We start from the raw sequence: 27,031 nt of genomic DNA, 5'->3' as shown, positions 1-27,031 counted from the left end.
AAAATCCTCCCGAGGATCCCGGCTTGGACCTTTCCCCCCTCTCCAAGCTGACCCCATTCCATGGGCAAATTCCCAAGGGATTAATTGGAATCCATGGAATGGTTTTCCAGGGAATTCTCTCCATGTGCACCAAGCTCCTTCCAAACTGCCGGAATTCCACACCCGCATTCCAGAGCCAGGAATTCCTGGATCCTCATCCCTTTTCCCACCTCCTGAATCATTCCCAGCTCCCATCCCAATCCTGCTGGATCCATCCCTCATCTGGGATCCACGTGGGAATTTCAGGGAGCTCAGGAATTTTGTCCTTCCAGGATCTGCCATACCCTAACAAAAAATCCAGGAGAAATCCAGAAATTCCTGGGAGAATTCCCTTCCTTCCAAGGGAATTCCCAAGCCTTGAACCTCCATTCCCTGCCTGGCAGGGTTGGTGGAATGGGAAATTCCCGAGGTTCTCCCATCAGCATTTCTCGGGCTAGGAAAAAAATCCCGGAATCTGGGAATCCCAGAGGCTGGAAATCCCACCGGCAGCATTCCCAGCACTGCCATTCCCACTCCTGATCCATGGATTTGAAATCCCTCTGGAATGGCGATTCCCACTGCCCTGCTCAGCCCATTCCAATCCTTCCCAAACTTTTCCACAAAGGATTTTCCCCAAATATTCCATTCTTGGCTCAGCTTGAGGCCGTTCCCTCTCATCCTGTCCCTTTTCCCTGGGATCAGATCCCGATTCCCACCTGGATCCAGCCAGGGAATTGCTGGGAATTGTCTCCCAGACCTAATTCTATTTATTTCCACCTGGATTTGAAGGAATTCCAACAAAACCCTCAGGATAGCCTGAGCCCGACCTCCACCCCCACGGAATTCCTTGGGATTTCAATCCTGGAATTCCCTGTGCTCCCAATTCATCCCTGCCTTGATTTCCCTCAACTCCCTCCCTCCGGAAAACTGGGAGAGCCCAACGCTCATCCCGAGCCTCCGGAATTCCAGGGCCGAGCAGCATTCCCAGACCCCCCCTCCCGCAGATCTCCGGGATCCGCTCTCCCAGCCCGGTAATTTGGGAATGGATATTTTTAGGAATTCCTCTCTCCTTGGTTACTGGGAAACTTCGCGTTCCGAGACATCTCCTGGAGAAATCCGAGCTCCGCATTCGTTCCCAACTCGGAGCAGAACATTCCAGCTTTTTTTCCCCCACACCAGAATATCCCAAATTTTGAGCATTTCCATAAAAAAAACTGGAGCTGGATCAGCCTCTTCCCCCCTTTTTTTTTTTTTTCCCTGGTGCTCCCAAATTCCCAATGATCCGAAATCCCGGCCTTTGATATTTCCTCGGATCCTTTTTATCGACCTCCCACGCTCCGGAGCCGGAATTATCCGCATTTCCTGCTTTTTTTGCTTCCTGACCTTTCCAGCAGGGAGAGGATCCGGGAATGTTTCAGCGCTCCCTCATTCCCACAATTCCAGAGGGGGAATTTTGTGTCCCAGGGGATTTTTTTCCTCTCCCCTCCTGTGTTTTTGGGCTCCGTGTCCTTAAAAAAAAAACTCTGGAATTTTGTTCATTGGGATCATGGAATGGTTTGGATTGGATTGTTCCACTCCCACCACTGCCCAGAGCAGGATTTTTCCTCATTCCCAAAGAAAATAATGGAATTTTTGAGGTTGGAAAAGCCCTCAGAGACCACCACTAACCCACATTCCCAAATCCAGGTTTTTTGAACATTCCCAAGGATTTGACTCCACCACCACTTCTTCCAAAGCTTCCCAACCTTCTCCATGGAGCAACATTCCCAAATATCCCATCCAAACCTCCCCAGGTGATGCTGGGATCCCGGCTGGATCCCTCATTCCAGTTTTTCCTTTAAAAAAACTCGGGATAACAATAAAATCCATCCCTAAATCCTGGAAATATCCACGGATTTCCAGCCACGTCTGTATCCCAAATCCTGGGAATTCCCACCCGGATCCTCCAGGAATCATGGAATTCTCATGGAAGTGGTCAATGTTCTCCACTTCCAAGGCTCCTCATGGAAAAAATTCCAGGATTTAAAACCTCCCAAGATGGGGGGAGACAAAAGGTTGGAAATCCTGGATTTTCCTCTGGAATTCCAGTGGGATTTTCCCAATCCCACCCCCGGAGAGGTCGGATCTTGGCAACTCCCCAGCCCGGCACTGGGAATTTCCTCATGGAGCCATTCCCGGAATGTGGTTCATGGTATCGTGGAATTGTTGGAGGTTGGAAAAGCCCTTGGAGATCAAATCCCGGAATTCCCAGCTCTGCCAGGGCCACCCTGGATCCAGGTCCTCCAAATCCACTGAGATTTGATTCCCTCCAGGAGGAACTCTCCCAATTTTCAGCCTGAACTGCGGCTGTTCCAGAGGCTGCTCCGGATTTTCTGGGAGGAATTCCGAATGGAATTCAGGGCTGGAATTGGCACTGAGGGCAGCTCAGGAGAGCTCCAGGAGTGACCCCATTCCCAAAGGGAATGTGGGGACTCTGGATCCCTCTGGATCCACACCTGGAGAATTCCAAATCCTCCTGATCCACGCCTGGAGGACTCCGGATCCTCCTGACCTGGAAAACTCCTGGAAGCTCCAGGACCTGGGGGACTCTGGATCCCTCTGGATCCACACCTGGAGAATTCCAGAACCTCCTGATCCCAGTCTGGAGAGCTCCTGGCACTTCCACCACCTGGAGGACCCCAGTCCAGACCCTCCTGACCTGGAAAACTTCTGGAAGCTCCTGATCCACGTGTGGGGATGCTGGATCCCTCTGGATCCACACCTGGGGGACTCCAGATCCTCCTGATCTGCATCTGGAAAACTCCTGGAAGCTTCAACATGTGGAGGACTCTGGATCGCTCTGGATCCACACCTGGAAAAGTCCTGGAAGCTCCATCACCTGGAGGATTTCTGGAAGCTCGGAATGAGCAGGAATTTCCCCATGGAAAGGGGGTCAGGCCTTGGCAGGGGCAGCCCAGGGAGGTTTGGCGTGCCCATCCCTGGAGATGTCCAGGGAATTCCTGGAATTCCACTCACTGCTCTGGGCTGGGGATCAGGCCCAGCTTGGACTCGGTGGCCTTGGAATTCTTTTCCAAGCCCAGGGATCCTGGGATTCTGAGGAGAAGCACACGGGAACAGCTCCAGGATTTTGGGAAACCTTTCCCGGGCGCTGAGCAGGGACATTCCCGGTGTCACAGTGGCCCCAAAAGGAAGTTCAGGGAATACGCCGAGGCTGGAGCTGGAAAATTATCCACGGAAAAGGTGGAGAGGAGGAAAATCCAGAAATTGGATTCCATGGATAAAACCAACTCCCAGAGCTCGGAGGGAAAGGGACAATTCCCAGTGGGGAAGGAAGAGCTCAGGGAATTCCCAAAACAGCTCCTGAATCCACTGGGATGAATCCAGAGGAGGCTCTGGAGCTGCTCCAAGACTGGAGCCCCTGTGGAGTCGGGGTGGGAAATCTGGGAATGTTCCCCTGGAGAGGAGAAGGCTCCAGGGAGAGCTTCCAGCACATTGCAGGGCCTGCAGGGGTTCCAGGAGAGCTGCAGAGGGACTGGGGCCAAGGCCTGCAGGGACAGCACCCAGGGAATGGCTCCCACTGCCAGAGGGCAGGCATGGATGGGATCTTGGCAATGAGGAATTCCTGGCTGGGCTGGGATTGCCAGAGCAGCTGGGGCTGCCCCTGCATCCCTGCAATGCCCAAGGCCAGGCTGGACACTGGGGCTGGAGCACCTGGGATCATGGGAAGTGTCCAGGAGTTGGAAGTGGATGGGCTTTGAGGTCCTTCCAACCCAAACCACACCAGGATTGGGGAATGGTGGGATCCTTGCCCATGGAATGCCGGCAGTGCCTCGGGAAGGGCCCCGAGCCCCCCAGGGATCCGTGCAGGGAGAGCCCGGGAAAAGTGGGATGTGCCCCGGGCTGGGGGCCAGGGCAGCTCTGCTGGGATCGGGGCAGGGATCGGGAATGTCCTTGTGGCCCTGCCCAGCTCCTGCCAGGAGCCAGCGGGGATCGGGATCTGCTCCAGGGAACGAGCCCCGGGAAAAGAGGGAGCGGCCTCAGCCTGGGCCAGGGCAGGTTTGGATTGGAGATTTGGGAATTTCTCCATGGAAAGGAGCCTCCAGCCATCCCAAATCCCTCCGGGCTTTGTTTTCCTCCTTCTCCTGTCAGGACAAGCAGGAGTGGGAATGTCCCAGGTCTCCTCCCAGCTTTCCATGGAGACAGAGCCTGAAATCCTCAGTGCGGAGAAAATTAGGATCAGATTCCCACCCAAAGCACATCCAGCAGCACAAAATGTCAGAGATTCATCCCAAATGGAAACCTGGAATGGTTTGGGTGGGAAGGAACCTCAAAGCTCATTCCAGGGACACCTCCCACTGTCCCAGGTGCTCCAGCCCCAGTGTCCAGCCTGGCCTTGGGCACTGCCAGGGATGCAGGGGCAGCCCCAGCTGCTCTGGCAATCCCAGCCCAGCCAGGAATTCCTCATTGCCAAGATGCCATCCATGCCTGCCCTCTGGCAGTGGGAGCCATTCCCTGGGTGCTGTCCCTGCAGGCCTTGGCCCCAGTCCCTCTGCAGCTCTCCTGGAGCCCCTGCAGGCCCTGCCAGGGGCTCTGAGCTCTCCCTGGAGCCCTCCCTGCTCCAGGGGAACATTCCCAGCTCTCCCAGCCTGGCAGGATCCATCCCAATCCCAACACTCTGCACATTCCATTGGAATCCAACTTTCCATGATCCCTTCCCAACCAAAGAAGTGCCCGGATCCAGTCCCTGAACCATTCCTTGGATTTCCCACTGGAAAACCTTTTTTCTGCCTTTCCAAACTCCTGCCCTGTCCTGTTACCACCAATCCCATGGGAACATCCCAAGTTCCTTCTCCAGCCAGGAAAATCCCTAAAGCACCAACAAATCCAGGGAATACCCTGAAATCCCAGTGTATTCTCCACAGGATGAGCAGCCACAATTCCAAAGGGATTTGCTGGCACTGAGGGACTCTGGATCCTTCTGGATCCACACCTGGAGAATTCCAGATCCTCCTGATCCACACCTGGAGGACACTGGGATCCCTCTGGATCCACATCCAAAGAAACTCTGGAAGTTCCATGATCTGGAGGACTCCGGATCCTCCTGACCCATACCCGGGAGAATTCCAAAACTCCTGGGCAATTCCCAAAATTCCCGGGGAAGGAGTGGAATTCCGGGAGGAGCTCACCTCGATCAGAAAGTCCCCCGTGCGCCATCCCGCTCTCCAGGCGACTCCTTCCACATCCACGGATTCCAGGTACTGCAGTGCTGGGAATGCCGGCGTGGGCGTGAACTCCTCGATCGGGGTCTCGGCTGGAAAACACAACGGGAAGGGGAACTGAGGGGTTTCCAAGGAAATTCCGCAAGGGAAGGGTCAGCCCGTGCACAGCATTCCCAAAATAATGGAATTACGGTGCTGGAAAAGCGCCGGAGCGCAAATGTTCCCAGCAGTGCTGAGGCCACCCCCGATCCGTGTCCTCAAGTGCCACATTCATGGATTCATGGATTTGAATCCCAGCCCTTGTCCTGCCCCTGTTCCCACCTCAGTGATGGAATCCGAGGTGGAATCAGTATTGGAATCAATCATGGAAATAATGATGGAATCCAAGATGGAATCAATAATGGAACTAACAATGGAATCAATAATGGAACCAATGATGGAATCAATAATGGAACTAACAATGGAATCAATGATGGAATCCAAGATGGAATCAATAATGGAACTAACAATGGAATCAATGATGGAATCCAAGATAGAATCAATGAAGGAATCAACGATGGAATTCAAGATGGAATAAAAAATGGAGTCCAAGGTGGAACCAATAATGGAATCAATAATGGAATTATGGGTTGGAAAATCCCTTGCAGAGCATCAAATCCAAATGTTCCCAGCAGTGCTGAGGCCACCCCCGATCCGTGTCCCCAAGTGCCACATCCATGGATTCATGGATTTGAATCCCACGCCTTGTCCTGCCCCTGTTCCCACCTCAGTGATGGAATCCGAGGTGGAATCAGTATTGGAGTCAATGATGGAATCAATGAAGGAATCCAAGATGGAATCAAGAATGGACTCCAAGATGGAATCAATGAGGGAATCAATGAAAGAACCCAAGGGGAATCAATAATGGAGCTAATAATGGAATCAATGAAGGAATCAATAAAGGAATCAAAGAAGGAACCAGTGAGGGAATCCAAGATGGAATAAATAATGTACCCAGTCATGGAACTAATAATGGAATCAATGATGGAATCAACGATGGAATCAGTGATGGAATCCAAGATGGAATCCAAGATAGAACCAATAACAGAATTAGTCATGGAATCAGTGATGGAGTCAGGGAGTCATTTGGATTGGAAAATCCCTTCGAGAACATCAAATCCAACTGTTCCCAGCACTGCCGAGGTCACCCCCGATCCGTGTGCCCAAGTGCTGCATCCACATGGATTTGGATCCCACCGGGAACGGGGATTCCTGGGACACCTCCAGGGATGGGACTCCAAAGCTCCCTGGGCAGCCTCTGCCAAGGCCTGACCCCTTTCCATGGAAAACGATCCCAAATCCGGGAGCTGGGCCTGCCCTGGCCCAGGCTGAGGCCGCTCCCTCTTTTCCCGGGGCTCGTTCCCTGGAGCAGACCCCGATCCCCGCTGGCTCCTGGCAGGAGCTGGGCAGGGCCACAAGGACATTCCCGATCCCTGCCCCGATCCCAGCAGAGCTGCCCTGGCCCCCAGCCCGGGGCACACCGCACTTTTCCCGGGCTCTCCCTGCACGGATCCCTGGGGGGCTCGGGGCCCTTCCCGAGGCACTGCCGGCATTCCATGGGCAAGGATCCCACCATTCCCCAATCCTGGCGGGGCCTGCCTGGGAAGGACACCCCAGCCCATCCCGAGGATCCCCCAGGATCCAGGAGATCCCACGGGCACAGCCCAGAGAGTTTTCCAAGCGTTTCCATTCCCAGCATCCATGAATTCCACCCTGGGCTGATTCCAAACCTTCAGCTCCCAGAATGGATCCAGAGGATCCACCCGGACCCACAAGAGCTCCGAAAAACGGGAGAAATTCCCGCTGGGACAATCCAGCCCGAGGAAAACCCATCCCTTCAATCCTTCCTCCCTTCTTATCCCAAATTTTCCCTCATCCCTCTCACTTCCAGCTGAGTCCCTCCCACAGAACCCCCTCATTCCCAAATCCACCTGGAGCGGATCAGGAGCCAGGGGGAATTCTCATCCCTACAAATTATCCCAAGAAATGGATTTTTAGGAGCTGAGGGATCCCAGATCCCCGAGCCGACCCCGGTGGCCTCTCCTCTGACGCCCTTCCAGCAACATTCCCAACGTTCCCCTCCCTTCCCGCCAAACCAAGCCTCCGTTTCCACCCAGATCCAAGACTTTTCCTCCTCTCTCCGTTTCTTCTCCCACAGTTTAGGCGGGATTTTTCCACTCCGGCACAGATCGCACCCGGGGAACCTTTCCCTGCCACCCCTCCATGTGCTGAAGCTTCTCAGCTGCTTCCCACCAACGGCTTTCCACGATTTCTGCCTTTCCCGGGAGAAGTGGCAAACGCTTGACAGCTCATCCCTATTTTTAGACATTCCGACGGAATGTCGGAGCGCTCTCCAAACCCTCCAGGATCCTTCCAGGATCTCAGCTCCTGCGATCCCAGGATGCTCCAAGCGTCCGACCTGGCCTTGGACATGTCCAGCGGTCCCAGCCACGGATTCTCTGGGATAAATTTCACGGAGCGAATCCCGCATTCCCGTGGATCCCATCGCATCCCATGCCCATCCATCCCCTGAGTTATCCATGTGTCATTCCAGGCACTTTTCCAGCTTTTTCCGTGGGCTGGGAGCCACCAGCCCACGGCGGGTGCACGTCGTGATCCAGGATTTGGGAAGTGCTGCCAGAGCCTGAAGGATCTGGCAAACGGGAAAATGCTCAGGAATTGGGAATTGTCCCCCTATGGAATAACTCCGGGAGCAGAATTTCATCCAGGAGGGGACAAAGGAACACAGGGACAATTCCCACAATCACAGATTTCTCCAGCTTGGCCTTGGGCATTGCCAGGGATGCAGGGGCAGCCCCAGCTGCTCTGGCAATCCCAGCCCAGCCAGGAATTCCTCATTGCCAAGATGCCATCCATGCCTGCCCTCTGGCAGTGGGAGCCATTCCCTGGGTGCTGTCCCTGCAGGCCTTGGCCCCAGTCCCTCTGCAGCTCTCCTGGAGCCCCTGGAATGTGCTGGAAGCTCTCCCTGGAGCCTTCCCTTCTCCAGGGGAACATTCCCAGTTTTTCAGAGGGAAGCTGATCCAACCCTCTGGATTTGCTCCAGGATTTCCGGGTCCTGCTGGTGTTGGAGCACTGGAGCTCCCCCTGGAATGGTTTGGGAGGGAAGGGACCCAAATCCCACCCAGTTCCAACCCTTGGACACTTCCCACTATCCCAGGCTGCTCCAAGCCCTGTCCGGGCCTTGGGAATTTTTATCCCAGGTTTTACAGCCCCTGGGACAGGAGGAGGAAGAGAAGGGCATCCCTGCTCCCAGCAAATCCTGGGAATCCTGATCCACCTCTCCCTGCTCAGCCATTCCCAAAACCAGCTTGGGACCAAACCGGATCCAGGGAACGCTCCAGGTGTGGAAATCATGGAAAATCCACCCCTAAATGCCCTCCCAGGGAGGAAATCCAATGGGAAGAGTCTCCCATCCAATGGGAGAACCAAACCAAAAAGTTGGGAATTAAATCCAGGAAGTTCCCACTGGGAATGAGGGGAATTCCTTGACCAGGAGGTTCAGCCTTTCCCACCAAAACTCCAGACTTGGAATTCTGGGAAGCGCTATGGGAACCCCCTGAGGAGCCACCGCGGCCCTGGCTGGGGAATTGGGAATTCCTGGGCTTAAATTCCCACAGTTCCCAGCTGGAATTCCAGAGCCAGCTGCGGGAGAAGCCCTGGCAGAGCTGGGTCACCAGGAAGGGCTGGGAGCACCAAAATCCATCCGTGAGGGAACCAAATCCCATTCAGCGGGACAAAATCCCATCCCTGGAAGCACCAAATCCCATCCCGGGGACACCAAATCCAACACGGAGAACCAAATCCCATCCTAGGGAACATCAAACTCCATCCTGAGGGACCAAATCCCATACTGGGGATCAAATTCCATCCTGGAAGCACCAAATCCCATCCTGGGGACACCAAATCCAGCCTGGAGAACCAAATCCCATCCTGCAGAACGTCAACCCCCATGGGACTAAATCCCATCCTGGGGATGCCAAATTCCATCCTGGAAACACCAAATCCTATCCTGGGAACAACGAATCCATCCCAGAGACCCAAATCCAATCCTGGGGAACCAAATTCCATCCTGGGGACACCAAAATCCCATCCTGAGGGGCCAAACCCAACCTGGGGAATCGAAATCCATCCTGGGAAACCCAATCCCATCCTGGAGATCAAATTCCGTCCCGGAAGCACCAAATCCCATCCTGGGGACTCCAAAATCCCATCGTGGGAATGCCGAATCCCATCCAGGAGGACAAAGTTCCATCCTGGAAGCACCAATTCCCATCCTGGTCATCCCTGGAGTGGTCAGGCAGTTGGAGCAGGTCCCCATCCCACGGATCCCAGAAAGTTCCAAACTCGGGGAATTCCTAAAGGATCCTTCAATCCTCAGCGGATCCCGGCAAGCTCCGAGCTCAGGGAATTCCCAAAGGATCCATTGATTCCACAGATCCTGGCACGTTTTGAGCTCAGGGAATTCCCACCTGGAATATCCAACCCCCAAGCCCAGCTCCAGGCTGTTCCCTCTCCTCCTTTCCCTTGGGATTGGCTCCTTCAGAAGATCCACAGGAAGGAATAATCTTGGGAATTTTGGGAACGACCCGGTTCTCTCCAGGCAAACCAAGGAAAGCTCCTCCCATCCAGCAAAAACTTGGATTCGTTCCCGTAATTTGGATTTTAGGACACATCCCTGTAATCCATAAAATCACGGAATGGGTTGGGTGGGAAGGGCCCTCAAGGCTCATCCCATTCCAGGATGGCATTCCACGATCCCAGGCTGCTCCATCCTGGCCCTGGGCAATTCCAGGGATCCAGGGAGAGCCACAGATTCCCTGGGCATTCCCAAGGGATTGGATGTGGGGCAAGCCCAGCTGCGAGAGCTGCAGGGACCGGGATAAACGGGAATAACGCAGATCCCCGGGACGGAGCGGGATGGGACGTTCCCCTCGGGAACTGGGAAGTGCCAGAGCTGGGATGGGCTGGGAAGGACCCCCGGTTGGGCAGAGCCTTTTCCCCGGAAGCGCCTTTTCCCATGGAATGGGAAAAATTCCAGGGAGGAGTTTGCAGCAGGAAGAGCAAATTCCTTTAAGAATCATCCCAAAATCCGCCTCCCTCCTCCTGCCCGGGATGAAGCTCCAGCCCTGCCTTTTCCAGCTCCTTCTCCCTCTTTTCCCCACAGGCCTGGAGTGGTTTTCCAGGAAAACACAAAGGGAGCAGTGGTGACATGGACAGGGCCAATTCCGGGTCTAAAATCCATGGAATCCCAGCCCAAAATCCATGGAATACTGGGATGAGGGGCTGGGAAATGGGGGGATTCCAAGCCAATTCCCTAACTTGGGAATGCTGCTCCAGAGGGAGTATTCCCAGATTCTGGATCTTCCAGCCAGGACCTCTCTGTGTCCCGCAGAATTCCCAAATCCCCCAGAATTCCCAAATCCTGCAGAATTCCCAAATCCCACAAGCCACACGCCCACTCCAAGCGCTTCCCTCAACCTCGGCACATGAAGGGAAACCAGGAATGACAGGAGAGCCAGGAAGGAAAGAAAAAGGGGAAGAAAAAACCAGGGAATGGGATTTAATTATTAAATTTCCCATTTTTTTCCAACACAAAAGCTGCGGGGTTGATCCCAGTAAAAAACCCCATGGATGCCATTTTGGGCCCTGGAGTTTCACTCGGTGCTCCACGGATGGAAAATCCATAGGGAATGGGAGGGAAATTCCCACTGGGATGCAAACCTCGGGACAGAAGGGACAGAAATCCAGGAGTTCTCCTGGAAAATCCCATTCCAGCCTGGATCTGCAGCTCTTCCCAGCTTTCCTCCCACGTGGAAAACAGCTCCGCTGTCCCTCTGCTCCTGGGAATGCCGGGGGTGGAGAGGTCTCTCCATCCCGAGCTTTTCCCGCCTCCTCTTCCCTAAATCCATAGGAACGTTCCCAAGTCTCCAAGGGATTTTTTTTAAAATTTTTTTTTGCAGCAAAAAGATGGAATTCTGGCCGAAGGAGCCGTGGGAAACTCCCAGGAAAGATCCTCGAGCTGAGAGAGCCCTGGGATGAGCCGGGAATGAGCTCCGGGGTGGGAGCAGCAGGAAAAACTCTAATGGTTTTCCCCAGGGATCCCAAAAGCCCCCAGCTCTCCCTGGCCAAAATCCAGGGAAAAGCTCGGAGCATTCCAACCCCAAAAAGCCATGGATGGACTGTTCTTTCCCACATGGAAAAAGGAGTGAAAATTCCCAAAAATTCCAAGCAGCATCCGCACCAAAACGCCCAGAAAGTGGGAAAGGAGAAGGTGGAATGGGGGAAGGAAATCCCTTTGGAGCCCCCCAGGTTTGCTGGGAATGGGGCTCCGGAGCTGAGCAGGGGCCGTTCATCCCCCCGGGAAGCAAAGTGACAATTCCCAAAAATCCCAAGCAGCATCCACAGAAAACCTCCTGAAAATTCCGAGAGAGCCACGATGGCAGCAGGACACTGCACTAAACCAGGGAAATCCAGGGAAGAAAATCCCTTTGGAGCCCCCGCCCCGGATTGCTGGGAATGAGAATCCCGAGCTGTTCATTCCCTGAGGGAAAATAAGTGAATATTCCCAAGAATTCCAAGGCACCACCAGCACTAAAACCTCCAAAATTCCGAGAGAGCCACGATGGCACCAGGACATGGCACAGAACCAGAGAGAACCGGAGAAATCCAGGGAAGAAAATCCCCTTGGAGCCCCCCAGGATTGCTGGGAATGAGAATCCTGAGCCGTTCATCCCTCATGGAAAAGCAGTGGCGATTCCCAAAAATTCCAAGGCACCACCAGCACCAAACCCCCCCAAAACCCCAAACCCACAACCCCAGACCACGACACTGAACGAGCCAGGGAGGAAAATCCCTCTGGAGCCTGGGAATGAGAATCCCGGGAATGAGAATCCTGAGCTGTTCATGCCTCAGGGAAAAGAAGTGACAATTCCCAAAAAATTCCAAGGCACCACGAGCAGCACCAGCACCGAAACCCCCGAAATTCCGAGAGAGCCACGATGGCAGCAGGACACGGCACTGAACCGGAGAAATCCGGGGAGGAAAATCCCCTTGGAGCCCCCCAGGATTACTGGGAATGAGAATCTTGAGCCAAGCAGGGGCTGTTCATTCCATCGGGGAAAAGCAGTGAAAATTCCTAAAAATCCCAAGCCATCACCAGCATCACACATCCCCCTCCAAAACCCCAAATCCACAACCCCAGACCACGACACAGCACGAGCCAGGGAAGAAAATCCCTCTGGAGCCTGGGAATGAGAATCCCAGGAATGAGAACCCTGAGCCGTTCATTCTCCTAGGGAAAAGCAGCAACAATTCCCTAAAATTCCAAGCCACCACCGGCACCAAAACCCACAAAATTCCGAGAGAGCCGCGATGGCAGCAGGGCACGGCATTGAACCGGAGAAATCCGGGGAAGAAAATCCCTTTGGAGCCCCCCGGGATTGCCGGGAATGGGGCTCCGGAGCTGAGCAGGGGCTGTTCATTCCCTCAGGGAAGCCAACTGAAGATTCCCAAAATTTCCAAGGCACCGTGAGCAGCACCAGCACCACAACCCCCCAAAACTCCAAACCCACAACCCCAGACCACGGCACCGAACCGAGCCAGGGAAGAAAATCCCTTCGGAGCCCCCCAGGATTAGTGGGAATGAGAACCCTGAGCCGTTCATTCCCTGATGGAAAATGAGTGAAAATTCCCAAAAATTCCAAGGCACCACCGGCACCAAAACCCACAAAATTCCGAGAGAGCCACGATGGCAGCAGGACACGGCATTGAACCGGAGAAATCGAGGGAAGAAAATCCCTTCGGAGCCCCCAGGATTAGCGGGAATGAGAACCCTGAGCCGTTCATTCCCGGACAGAAAAGGAGTGAAAATTCCCAAAAATTCCAAGGCACCACCAGCACCAAACCAAAACCCAAAACCCCAAAGCCACAACCCCGCTCCACGCCATCGCCCCAACCCGATGCCCCCCCAGCGCTGCACAACCACGCCGGAAAAAATCCCCGTAAAAAAACCCCGGGGGGGGAAAAAAAAACCAAACCGGGAAAAAAAGAAAATCCTGGGAAAAACGCTGGGAAAAGCGGCTCCGGGCTTACCTTTGGCCCCGCGCAGGACGAAGCCGAAGCCCTCATGCTCCCGCTTCTGCAGCACGGCCGTCTTCTCCTCGATGATGTAGTCACTGGGCAGGAAAGAGCACAAGAGAATGATGCCAGGGTTAGAGCGCAGCACCATCGCTGCCAGCGCCGTGGCCGCTGTCACCAGCCGGGGGTGGCCCTGTCACCAGCCGGGGGTGGCCTTTGTCACCAGCCAGGGGTGGCCTCTGTCACTCTTCGCATCCAGCCTTTCATCTCCGCAGGGATCGTCGCTTCCCCTCCCTTTCTTTCTCTTTCTTTCTTTCTCTCTCTCTCTTTTTTCTTTTTTTTCCTCTTGGGTTCTTTTTTTCTCCTGGATTTTTTTTTCCTGTTTTTTTTTATTCCCCGGTTTTTTTTTTTTGGGGGGAAGTCACACCAAAAAGACGGAAGCGACTTTTGCCTCGGCGTGGAGGAGGAGGAGGAAAAGGAGGAGGAGGAGGGAATTAAAAAAGAAGAAGAAGCAGAAGAAATCGTGGATGTCCCTGCTGCCCACCGGGCCCCTCGCAGTCACCTGCAGAGGAATGCAGGGATACGGAGCCCTCGCAGGGATGCAGGGATACGGAGCCCACGCAGGAATTTCGGGAATTTCGGGATCCGGAGCTTTGCCCGTTAAACGCGGAGCCCCATCGGGAATCGTCTCTCTTCCCACACTCGCCGAGCGCGTCTCCCGCGGGAATAAAAACCGGGATTCTTGGATGGAAGCGGCGCTGCCTCCTCGCCGCTGGCCGGGCAGGAGCGGGGCAGAGTTTAAATCCTCATCCCGGCGGATTTGATCCCAAAATTTCCCCCCCTCGGGCGTTGCTAAGTGACGGATTGCCAGGAGCGGGGGGGAAGGAGCATCCTTGGGAAAAGCCGGGAATGATCCAGCGATGGATGGAGGGAGGGATGGAGGGAGGGATGGAGCCCCCTCCCCAGATGGGCTCTAGGAGCGGCGGGAGGGGGAGGGGGCCGCAGGTCCCTCCCAGCGGAGCCGCAGGGGTGACATCAGAGCCGGGATAATCCGGGAGCGCCGGGAAGGAGCTTGGGAAGGAGCCGGGAAGTGGGAGCCAGAGCGGGAGGGGAGAGGAGGGAGCGAGGGGAGGGATGGGAGCGGATGGGAGGGATGGGAACAATGGGAGGGATGGGGAGAGGGAAAAGGATGGGAGGGATGGGGAGATGGTTTGGGAATATTGGGGAGGGATGGGAGGGATGGGAACAATGGGAGGGATGGAGAGATGGAAAAGGATGGGAGGGATGGGAACGGATGGGAACGGATGGGAGGGATGGGGAGATGGAAACGGTTTGGGAATATTGGGGAGGGATGGGGAGGGATGGGGAGATGGAAAATGTTTGGGAATATTGGGGAGGGATGGGAACAATGGGAGGGATGAGGAGGGATGGAAAAGGTTTGGGAATATTGGGGAGGGATGGGGAGGGATGGGAACAATGGAAGGGATGAGGAGGGATGGAGAGATGGAAAAGGTTTGGGAATATTGGAGAGGGATGGGGAACAACGGGAGGGGCAGGAATTATTTGGAATATCGGAAAGAGATGGGGAGAGATGGGGAACAATGGGAGAGATGGGAACGGATGGGAACAATGGGAGGGATGGGGAGGGATGAGGAGGGATGGAGAAGGTTTGGGAATATTGGAGAGGGATGGGGAGGGATGGGAACAATGGAAGGGATGGGGAGATGGAAAAGGTTTGGGAATATTGGAGAGGGATGGGGAACAATGGGAGGGGTGGGAATGATTGGGAATATTGGAGAGAGATGGGGAGGGGCGGGAGATGGGGAGGGATGGAAAAGGATTGGGAATACTGGAGAGGGATAAGGAGGGACGGGGAACAATGGGAGGGATGGAACAATGGGAAGGATGGGAACAGATGGGGGATGAGGAGGGATGGAGAGATGGAAAAGGTTTGGGAATATTGGAGAGGGATGGGAACAATGGGAACAATGGGAGGGATGGAGAGATGGAAAAGGTTTGGGAATCTGGAGAGGAATGGGAGGGATGAGGAACAATGGGAGGGATGGGGAAGGATGGATGAGGAGAGATGGAGAAGAATCGGGAATATCTGAGAGGGATAAGGAGGAATGGGAACAATGGGAGGAATGATTGGGAAGGATGGGAGAGATGGGAACAATGGGAGGGATGGGGAGGGATGGAAAAGGTTTGGGAATATTGGAGAGGGATGGGGAGGGATGGGGAGGATTGGGAGGCATGGAGAGATGGGAATGGATGGGAGGATGGGAAAATGGGAGGGATGGGAAGGGGTGAGGAATGTTGGGAAATGATTGGGAATATTGGAAAGGGATGGGGAGGGATGGGAACAATGGGAGGGATGAGGAGGGATGAGGAGGGACGGAGAGATGGGGAATGGTTGGGAATACTGGAGAGGGATGGGAGGGATGGAAAAGGACTGGGAACACTGGAGAGGGATAAGGAGGGACGGGGAACAATGGGAGGGATGAGGAGGGATGGAGAAGGATTGGGAATATTGGAGATGGGTAAGGAGCGATGGGAGAGATGAGGAATGTTGGGAAGGGATGGGGAGAGACGGGAACAACAGGAATGATGGGGAGGGATGGGAGTGACTGGGAACAATGGGAATGATGGGGAGGGATGGGGAATTATTGGGAATTATTGGGAATATTGGAGAGGGACGGGAAGGAATGGGGAGAGATGGGAGCAGTGGGAATGATGGGGAGGGATGGGAGAGATGGGAGGAACAGGATCAGTGGGAAGTGTTTGGGAATGTTGGGGAATGATGGGGAATGATGGAAACAACGGGAATGATGGGGAATGACAGGAATAATAAGGAACCATAGGGAATGATAGAGAATGATAGGAAATTATAGGAAACAACAGGAATGATGGGGAGTGATGGGAAAAACGGGAACAATGGGAATGAGGGGAATGAGGGGCAGTGATGGGAAGCGATGGGATATCATGGGAATGTTGGGAAGGGATTGATGGGACGGGTGGGGAGCCCTGGAACAGCTGGAATTGGCGGTGGGAATTCCCCATGGATCCATCCCCAAGGCACAGGAAGGGACTGGAATTCCACTGGGGAATGAGGGGCGGGGCTGGGCCTCGCCAGCTGCTCCGGAGGGAAAAACCTCGGATCACCGGGAATACCATGAGGGAACGGATCCCTGCTGGGAATACCGGGAGGGAATGGATCCCTGCCAGGAAAACCTCGGATTTCCTGGATCACCATGAGGGAATGGATTCCCGCCGGGAACACTTTGGGAATCCATCCCACAGGGAGACAATTCCAAATCCCGTAGCGTTTTCCTGCTTCCCAAATCCTGGAATCATGACGCGCACCCACTGTGGGCCGGTGGTTTCCCCTGCTCTTGGAATGGCGAGATGGGATTCATGGAATCACGGAAAAAGCTGGAAAAGCTCCAGGCTGGAGCAGCGCCATTCCATGGAAATGGGAATGGGGAGGGAAGGAAAACTCTTCCTGGAAAGGTTTCTCTGGAATCCCACTGGGAGCATTCCCAAGCCTCTGGAACTGTCTGGGAGCAGCAGCTTTTGGGATCGGTTCCCGCTTCCAGGGAGTGTCAGGAATATCAAGGAATCATGGAATGGTTTGGGTGGGAAGGGACTTCAAGTGCCTGGAATTCCATCTCATTCCATGATCCCAGGCTGCTCCAACTTGGCCTTGGAAGCTTCCAGGGATCCAGGGGTATCCATATTCCCATTCCTCAGGACAAAACAGGTTGGAAAACTCTCAGTTCCATGGAAAACTGGGAATTCTGGCCTGAGAATGCCGGAGGGGCTCCGTGGAGCTGCTTTTCCCATTCCATGGGAAACAGAGCAGGGCTAGGTGGGATTTGGGAAGGAATTCCTGGCTGGGAGGGTGGGGAGGGGCTGGGATGGAATTCCAAGGGTTGGAATTGGGCGGGATTTCAGCTCCATTCCCGCCCAACACATTCCAGGATTCTCCCAAGGAATTTCCATTTGCATTCCCAGCCCTGGAGGTGTCCAGGGAATTCCTGGAATTCCAGCTTTGGGTTGGGATCGGGCCTAGCTTGGCCTCGGTGACCTCGCAGGGCTTTTCCCACCTCAGGAATTCCATGGATTTCAGCTGAACCCCAGTTTCCTTGAGGAATCTAAAAATTCCCAGGGAAGGGGAATCCCTCTCCAGCCACTGCAACATTCCAGAGTTTTCCTGGGAAGCTGGGACACCCTTCAGTGGTTTTCCCACGGGAATAACCAAGCGGATCCATGAAAACTGATTTTACTTCCCAGTTTCCCCCTTTTCTTTTAGAATCCCGGGATCCGGGTTGGAAAAGGGATTCAGGAGCATTCCATGGGCAGGGACAATTCCCGCTATCCCAGGTTGCCCCAGGTGGTTTTTCCAACGGGCCTGGAATTCTCCCAGGTGTCTCCTGGGCGGCTTTTCCGGCTGCTCCCCAAACTTTGGGAATGTGGGCGGAGCGTTACCTCAGCGGGATCGGCGTCACCGGGAATGTGGGCGGGATCCAGGTGTGGGATCCGAGCCCGGAGCCGTCACCGGAGCCTCGGGAAGCGTGGGAGCCGGGATGAATCACGGCTCCATTGATTCCCGCAGCTTCCATGGATTCTAAAAGGAGCTGGAATCGCCGGGGGTGGTGCTGAGACCAACGCCCACCTTTAACTCCCGGCGTTCCGCAGGGACGGAGAATTCCCGGGATTCCAGCTCCCATTCCAGGCTTTCCGCCCAGCCTCGGGCACCAAAGGGTGGGATGGTGGTGGTGGCCTCTCCAGGAATTCCTTCTCCAGTCCTTTCCCATGGGTTTTCCGTAGTTTCTCCTGATCCAAACCTGACCTTTAACTCCCAGCATTCCACAGGGACAGGGAAAATTCCAGCTCCCATTCCAAGTCCCATTCCTGGGATTTCAGCTCCTATTCCAGGTTTTCCACTCGGCCTCAGGCACCAAAGGATAGGAGGGTGGTGACCTCTCCAGGAATTCCTTTTCCCATATTTTTCCATGGGTTTTTTTTTTCCCCCATAGTTCTCCTTGATCCAATGCCCACCTTCAACTCCCAGCATTCCACAGGGACAGGGAAAATTCCAGCTCCCATTCCCAGCCCCATTCCAGCTCCCATTCCAGGTTTTCCGCTCAGCCATGGGCACCGAAGGGTGGGATGGTGGTGGCCTCTCCAGGAACTCCTTCTCCAATGCTTTTCCCAATCTTTTTCCACGTGTTTTCCATTATTTTTCCTGATGCAAACCCGACCTTTAACTCCCAGCATTCCACAGGGACAGGGAAAATTCCAGGTCCCATTCCAGCTCCCATTCCCAATCCAATTCCATATTTTCCGCTCGGCCTAGGGCACTAAAGGGTGGGATGGTCATGGTTTCTCCAGGAATTCCTTTTCCATGGATTTTCCAGTTTTGCCTGATCCAAAGCCCACCTTCAAGTCCTGGCATTCCACAGGGACAGGGAGAATTCCAGATCCCATTCCCGATCCCATTCCAGGTGGAATTCCAATGAAAACTCAGCCCCTTTGGATGGGGGAATTCCGGCTTTGGAAGCACGGGAAGGAATTCCCAGATTTCCAGAGGGACGGGAGAAGAGGCAACAACACCATGGAAATCCCGGGAATTACAGGGAAATCCCAGGAAAATTTCTCCCAGTGGAAGCTCAGCTCCTTTTGCCCTTGGAATTTCCATTCTTGGAAACACGGGAAGGAATTCCCAGATTTCCCAGCTCCAGGAAAATGATTCCCTAATTCCAACCTCCGTTATTCCATAACCCCATCATTCCAAATGCCCTAATTCCATCATTTTCTGTCTCCCCACATTTTTCCAGCCGCGGCATTCCAGGACCGAGAAATTCCCTTTTGCCCCTCCGTGTTTTCCACGTTTTCCATGTTCTCCCTGTTTTCGGGTGAAATCCCTCTCCCTAATCCCCAACACAAATCCGGGATTGGCTCCTGCTCCCAATTTTTCCCCTTCCCAGCTGCTCCCGGCTTTAATACCCGAATTAATTTGGAGCCTCTTTAATCCCTGCCTTTAATTCCGAAGGCAATTCCCACCGGGATTCCTCTTCCGGATAAAGCCGAGCTCAGATTCGTCTCCTCCAGGTAAATTTTTTCGAGCTCTGTCCCATTTTTTCCCATTCCCAGATTTTGGGAATGACAGAAATTTTGGGAGCATCCAGCACATCCTGGATCCGGAGCGGTTCCTGCTCCTCCTTGGAGGGATTCCTGATTCCAAAGGAAATCTGGGAATGCTGTGAATCCCATCCCGGACGAGTTTTTCCATCTCCAATCCAGATTTATCCCAAAATTCCTGGAGATGTCCCATCATTCCAAAGCATTCCATGATCCCACAGAATCCGTAATCCAGAATTTTGGGATTTTCCCTTTCCCAACGATTCCCCAAGTTCCCCAAATTTTCTCTGGGAGCTTCTTCCTGGAATCCAAACAATTCCCAAAGGATTTCCTGGAGCGGGATCAATCCAAGTCCTCCCTGTGGATCCAATCCCACTCCAAGCTCTTCCCAAGGTTTTTTTTCTGGATCTGGCTCCTTAAATTCCCCTTAAATTTGCCTTGGGCCAAGGAATGCTGTGGATCCATGGAATTCTGGGAATCTTGGAGCTCATCCACAACGTTTTCCTGCTTTTTTGAGCTCCTTATCCCAAATTTTGTTCCTCTGAGCATTCCCAGCTCCGAGGAATTTGTGGAATTTTGGGGTCTTCCCAAGTCTTTTTCCACGCTGGATCCGGCTCCTTAAACTCCGCTTCCTGCCCCACTCCTCCACTGGAATTTCCAGGAATCTTTTCCCAGTGAAAATTCCCAGGAATTCCAACTCCTGGCCAACAGCTCCTCCTGGTGTTTCCCCAGGATGTGATTCCCAAAGGAAATCCCTTTTCCCGGGATTCCCATGGATTCAATCCTGCTTTTTCTTCCTCTGAACCAATGGAATTTCACCACATCCATGAATTCTCTCTTTTTTTCCCACTCTTCCCGTGATCCCAGCAGGGATTTTCCGGAGCCTCCCTTCATTTTTCCCTCGGCTTTCCCTCTTTCCTGATTTTTCCCACAGGAACAGCCCCGGAGCAGCAAATCCTGGGAATTTTAAGGATTCATCCACCCAAATTCCACAAATTTGGAGTCGGGAATGCTCCCAGAAGCAAAATTTGGGATAAGGAGCTCAAAAAAAAGCAGGAAAACGTTGTGGATGAGCTCCAAGATTCCCAGAATTCCATGGATCTGCACAATTCCATGGCTTCCAAGGAGAGACCCCTCCTCCGGCTCCAATGGGTTGGGAATTTGGAAACTTCCCTGGAAAAAGGGAAAACTTTCCCATTCCAGAGGAAGCAGCTGCTCATCCTTCCGGGAATTCCAGAGCTCTGGGATATTCCCGAATCCAGCCCTTCCCATTCCCGTTCCCAAATCCACCTGGAAAAGCCACAGTCCAGGAATGTCCCCCTGCTTGTCCCACCTGGGAATGCGCTCACATTCCCAAACTTTTCCGGAACCTTGGATTCTCTGCTCGGACTGGAGACGAGAATGGGAAGCATTCCCAGACTTCTCCAGAACTTTGGATCTGTCACTGGGAAATGAGTCAGGAATGGGAAACATTCCCAGACTTTTCCAGGATGCTGGATTCTCCCCTGGGAAATGAGCTGGGAATGGGAAACATTCCCAACTTTGGATTCTCCAATGGGGCAGGAGCCAGGAAGGGGAGCACATTCCCAAACTTTTCTGGAACCTTGGGTGCTCCCGTGGGACACGAGCTGGGAATGTTTCACATTCCCAAAACTTCTCCAGAACTTTGGATCATCCACTGGGATGAGCCAGGAATGGGAAACATTCCCAGAATTTTCCAGGATGTTGTATCCTCCCCTGGAATGCGAGTTGGGAATGTGAAACATTCCCAAACTTTTCTGGAGCTTTGGATTCTCCACTGGGACACGAGCCAGGAATGGGAAACATTCCCAGACTTTGGATTCTCCAATGGGACAGGAGCCTGGAACGGCACAACATTCCCAGACTTTTCCAGGATGTTGGATTTTCCTCTGGGAAATGAGGCAGGAATGGGAGCACATTCCCAAACTTCTCCAGAACCTTGGATCATCCATTGGGAAATGAGCTGGGAACGGGAAGCTCATTCCAAACTTCTCTGGAATGTTGGATCCTCCACTGGGATAGGAGGTAGGAATGGGAATCATTCCCAGAATTCTCCAGAACTTTGGATTCTGCATTGGAACACAAACCTGGAACGGGAGCCCATTCCCAAACTTCTCCAGAACCTTGGATCCTTCCCTGGAACGTGAGCCGGGAATGGGAAACATTCCCAAACTTCTCCAGAATGTTGGATCACCCATTGGAATACGAGCCAGGAATGCAGCCACATTCCCAGAATTCCCCAAAACCTTGGATCCTGCCCAGCGACTTCCCCCACCTGGAATTCCTCCCACTGCCCAAAACTCCCGGAAAAATCCCCTTCCCATGGAATTCCAAACCTCCCTGAAGGAAAGGGCGGGTGTTTCCATGGAAACGGGAATTCCCGGAATTCCTGGGATTCCCGGGATTGGCTCCTTACCTGTGGGAGGTGAAGTTGTCGTAGGATCCGACGGTGTAGTGCCGGAAAAGCCGCTTGGTCCGGTCTTCCCTGGTTTCTGTGGGAAAAATCCACATCCCAAATTATTCCCGGCTTTTCCCACCTTCCCAAGGGATCCGCAAAGCCTGGGAATTCCATTCCAGGCAGGAATTTCTCCATGGATGAGGAGAATCCGTGGGGGTGAGAGGCCCATGTGTGGCTGAGGAATTCCTGGGAATGTTGGAGTTGTTCCTGGAAATTATCCAGGGGGAAATTCCAGCAAAATTCCCGGCTGGAATGACAGAGGAGACTGAACCCTATGGAAAACCCAAATCCCACATTCCTGCCCCTCTTCCTTCCTTTTCCAGTGTTGGAATGGAAGGGAAGAGCTGGGAATGCTCCTGGGAATTCCGTGCTGTCCTGGAGGTCACCAGATCTCCGGGAATGCCGGAATTCTGAGGAAAACTGGGAATGAGGGAGGGAATCCCAAGGGAGCAGCCACATTCCCGCCCCGCTTCCGTGCTTTTCCCGCCTCGGAATGGATGGGAAGAGCTGGGAATGATCCCTCTGGATTTTTCCAGCCCTTTCCCAGGATTAGCCTGGGGAAATCCTCACTGCTCCGAGGGGCTCCTGATTCCAGGGGGAAATTCCAAGGAAAAGAAGAAGCCTGGGAATCTCACAGGTGATGGCAGCACAAGGAATAAAACCAGGGAATTCTCTGCTTGGATCAGGCTGGGAAAATCCTCACGGGTCTGAGGGGTTTCTGATTCCAGAGGGAGATTCCAATGAAAAGGGAAAACTCGGGAAGCTCCCGCTCGGCACCAGGAGACGGCAGCAGGGAGCAGCTGTGGAGCCGATCCAGGAATGATTCCCGATGGGAATAAGGGATGGGGAAAGGAAAGGGAAAAGGAAAAGGAAAAGGAAAAGGAAAAGGAAAAGGAAAAGGAAAAGGAAAAGGAAAAGGAAAAGGAAAAGGAAAAGGAAAAGGAGGAGGGAGGGAGGAAATTCCCAGCAGATCCTGAATTTCCAGATCTCGAATTCCCAGCAGATCCCAAATTCCCAGATCTGACAGCTCCACAAGCTGATCCGTCCAGCCCTGGCATTTCCCGGCACTTCCCATTCCACTGGGAATTCAGGAATTCCCTCCTCCCACCCCCTTCTCCTGCCATCCCAGCCCTTTGGAATTCCCGATCCCCCTCATCCCTCCGGACATTCTCCCTGATCCCCAGCCCCTCCTGGATCCCATTCCCGAGGAAAAGCCAGGATTTATGGGCTGTCCACGGCCCAGCGGCTCCGCTCCCTTCCCGGCTCCCAAAAATAGCAGCGCTTTTAATGGAGCCGTCACGGAGCCTCCGGAGCTGATGGATGGATCCGGGAGCAGCCGGGATCCGCAGGGACGCGGAGCGGCTGGAATTAACGGGAATGAGCCCCAGGAGACCGGATGGGATACAGGAGATGGGATGAGATCCATGGGATGGGATCTATGGGATCCATGGGACAGGATCCATGGGATGGGATCTATGGGATCCATGGGATCCATGGGATGGGATGGATGGGATCCATGGGACAGGATCCATGGGATGGGATCCATGGGATTTATGGGATCCATGGGATGGGATTTATGGGATCAATGGGATGAGATCCATGGGATGGTATCCATGGGATGGAATGAGATCCACGGGACGGGATCGATGGGATGGGATCCATGTGACAGGATGGAACGGGATCCATGGGATTTATGGGATCCATGGGATGGGATCCATGGGATTTATGGGATGGGATCCATGGGATTTATGGGATCCATGGGATCCATGGGATTTATGGGATGGGATGGAATCTGGGATAGCGGAAGGTTTCCACAGGGAATGGGATCAGGATGGGCTTTAAAGCCCTTCCCAACCTAAACACTCCTCGAATCCATCACCAAAATCCTTGGCAATTCTGGAATAAATCTGGATAAACCTGTGCTTGGGTCTGCCAAAGGAGAGTGCAGAAATTTGGGAAAAGCCCGGATTTCAGCATCATGATTAAATCCACGGAAAAGGATCATCCTGCTTTTTTCTGGGATAATGGACAGCTGGAAAATAATCGGTAAGGACTCAGTGATTGGAGAAGGGATGGGATGGGATCCATGGAATATGGATGGGATGGAATTCCATGGGATGCTCTTCCAGCAGGAATCCAAGAACAGGGAATGCTGGAAAAAAGCTGGAAAAACAACCAGGAATGCCTCATCCTGTTTTTTTTCCTGGGAATCAATCCTGGTTTGCAAATAAGTAGGGAAAAAAATTCCCTTTGGAAAGTGGGGAGATCCCTTTTCCTTCTGTCTGGAATTCTGGTTCCATAGTGAGTTTGGAATTCAATGAATTCCATTGAAAGGGAAGATTCCTGATCTTTGAATTCCTGGGGAATGGGATTTTTCCTTCGTTTATTTTGGACCCAGGCAGGGAATCGTGGAATCCCAGAATTCCAGAGGTTGGGAAAGAATTCCAAGGGCACTGAGTCTGAACTGGACCCGATCCCAGGCCGGAGTGGAATTCCAGGAATTCCTGGGACACCTCCAGGGATGGGCACTCCAAACCTCCCTGGGCAGCCCCTGCCAAGGCCTGGCCTCCCTTTCCATGGGGAAATTCCCAAAAATCCAATCCCAACCTGCCCTGGCCCAGCCTGAGGCCATTCCTTCTTTTCCTCTCCCTTTTCCCTGGGAGCAGATCCCAATCCCACCTCAGATCCCGGCAGGAAGTTGGGAAAAGGGATAAAACCCCCCTGGATCCTCCTTTCTCCAGACATGGAAAACTTCTCCCCAGCAGAACAGGAATTCCTTTGGAATTCCGGAATTCCCATCAGAACCGGGGCAGTTCCAGCTGCTTCTGTGGATCATCCTGGATTCTTTCTCTTTTCCAGGCAGGACAATCCCAATTTTCCCAGTTTTTCTTCTGCTCCAATCCCAACCAATCCCAAACTCTCCGTTCCCTGCATAAAATCCCAAAGATGAGTCCATGATTGGAACTCACCCCTTGGGATACAATTCCCACAATTCCCTGGAGGCTGGAACCATTCCCTGTCTCCTGTCCCTCCATCCCTTGGAAACATTGCCGATATTCCCACTTTTCATCTTTCCCCTGGCTCCTTCAGGCCCTGGCTGCCACAGTCGGATCATCCTGGATTTTTCCTCTTTTCCAGGCTGACCAATCCCAATTTTCCCATTTTTTTTCCCAACCAACCCCAACCTCTCCATTCCCTGATGATGGATCCATGATTGGAATTCATCCCTTGGGATACAATTCCCACAATTCCCTACCTCACCAAAGGAGCGCTCTGGTGGTTCCATTGGGAATTGCATCCGAATTCGGGGATACCCACCTTCTCCAACTGAGCAATCCCAATTTTCCCAGTTTTCCATCTGCTCCCATCCCAACCAATCCCAAACTCTCCATTCCCTGATGATAGATCCATGATTGGAATTGATCCCTTGGGATATAACTCCCAAAATTCCCTCCACCCCCCCAGCCACCAAAGGAGCGCTCTGGTGATTCCATTGGGAATTGCATCCGGAATTCAGGGATACCGACCTTCTCCAAATAACCACTCCCAATTTTCCCAGTTTTCCCTCTGCTCCCACCCCTCCATCACCCCAAACTCTCCATTCCCCTGATGAGGAATCCATGACCAGAACAGATCCCTTGGGATACAATTCCCTCCACTCCCACTGCCCAGAAGGAGCGCTCCGGTGATTCCGTGGGGAATTCTGTCGGGAATTCCGGGGTACCGACCTTGCCTGGAGTCGTACTGGCGCATCTGCACCTCCTCCACGCATTCCGCCGGGAACCAGCCGCTCCTGCCCTTCACGGAGCCTTCCCAGAATCCGCCCTCGCCGATGCTCAGCACTGCGGAAAACAGGGATCGGCAGTCAGGGGGGGAATCCCGGGAAAAGGGGGCTCGGGGTGGAGCAGGCACTGTGGGAATCTGGGAAAAGCGAAGCCAGAGGGAAGCTGAGGAATGTGGAGTTTTTCGCGGGTGAAGTTCCTTTGGAAAATCCGGAATTGCTGGGTCTTCCCACTCTGGATGCCTGAATTCCCAAATTGTGCCGCTCTGGATGCATAGAATTCCAGATTCCTGATTTTTCTCACTCTGGATGCCCCATTCCCAACTTTTCCCAGTCTGGATCCCCAAATTACCAAACTATCTCACTCATGACCAAATCCCAAATTTTCCCGCTCTGGACACCCAATTCCTGATTTTTCACACTCTGGATACCCAAATTCCCAAATTGTCCCACCCTGGACACCCAAAAGACCAAATTTTCCCACTCTGGATGCTGAAATTCCCAAATTTCCCCCTCTAGATGACTGAAATCCAAAATTCCCAAACTGCCCCACTCTAAACGCCTTAATTCCAAATTTTCCCAGTCCGGGTGCCTGAATTCCTGAATTTTCCCACTCTGGATGTCCAAATTCCCAAATTGTGCCGCTCCAGATCCCCAAATCCCAGCAGCACATTCCTGTGAATTCTCTCTGGAGTGTCCAGATCCCAGAATTCCAGAGGCTGGAAAAGCCCTCCTGGATCACTGAGTCCGAACTGGGCCTGATCCCAGCCCTGAGTGGAATTCCAGGAATTCCTTGGAGACCTCCAGGGATGGCGACTCCAAAGCTCCCTGGGCAGCGCCTGCCAAGGCCTGACCCCGCTTTCCATGGAAAAATTCCCAAAAATCCAATCCCAACCTCCCCTGGCCCAGGCTGAGGCCGCTCCCTCTTTTCCCGGGGCTCATTCCCTGGAGCAGATCCCGATCCGAAGGCTGAGGTTGGCTGGATCCCAAACTTCTGCCGATTTTACGGAATCCTGGAGTGGTTTGGGTGGGAAGGGACCTCAAATCCCATCTCATTCCAAGGGCAGGGAAAGCTCCCGTGATCCCAGGGGGCTCCAAGCTTTGGACACTTCCCCACCAAACCATCCCAGGATTCCATAAAAGGAAAAAACCCTTGGAATTCCTGTGGGATTTGCTGCCCCGTTTCCCACATTTCTCCTGACCCTTCCCAGCTTTATCCCAGCTCCAATTCCCGCGGATCCATCAGAGCTAATC

At 53.4% G+C, this 27,031-nt stretch overlaps 1 protein-coding gene across 1 annotated transcript in view; it reads right to left on the bottom strand.

Moving 5' to 3' along the window:
* Positions 1-27,031, bottom strand: part of SHANK3 (SH3 and multiple ankyrin repeat domains 3) — a 127,392-nt gene that overhangs the window by 44,940 nt on the left and 55,421 nt on the right. Inside the window, 4 exon segments of the mRNA XM_030960634.1 lie at positions 5,205-5,329; positions 13,389-13,471; positions 21,955-22,030; positions 25,725-25,838. Of these exon segments, the coding sequence (XP_030816494.1) occupies positions 5,205-5,329; positions 13,389-13,471; positions 21,955-22,030; positions 25,725-25,838 (398 nt within the window).

Source organism: Camarhynchus parvulus, chromosome 1A (genome assembly GCF_901933205.1).
Source record: "Camarhynchus parvulus chromosome 1A, STF_HiC, whole genome shotgun sequence".
In the NCBI taxonomy this organism is placed as follows: domain Eukaryota; kingdom Metazoa; phylum Chordata; class Aves; order Passeriformes; family Thraupidae; genus Camarhynchus; species Camarhynchus parvulus.
This window is presented reverse-complemented; position numbering and strand designations above follow the sequence as displayed.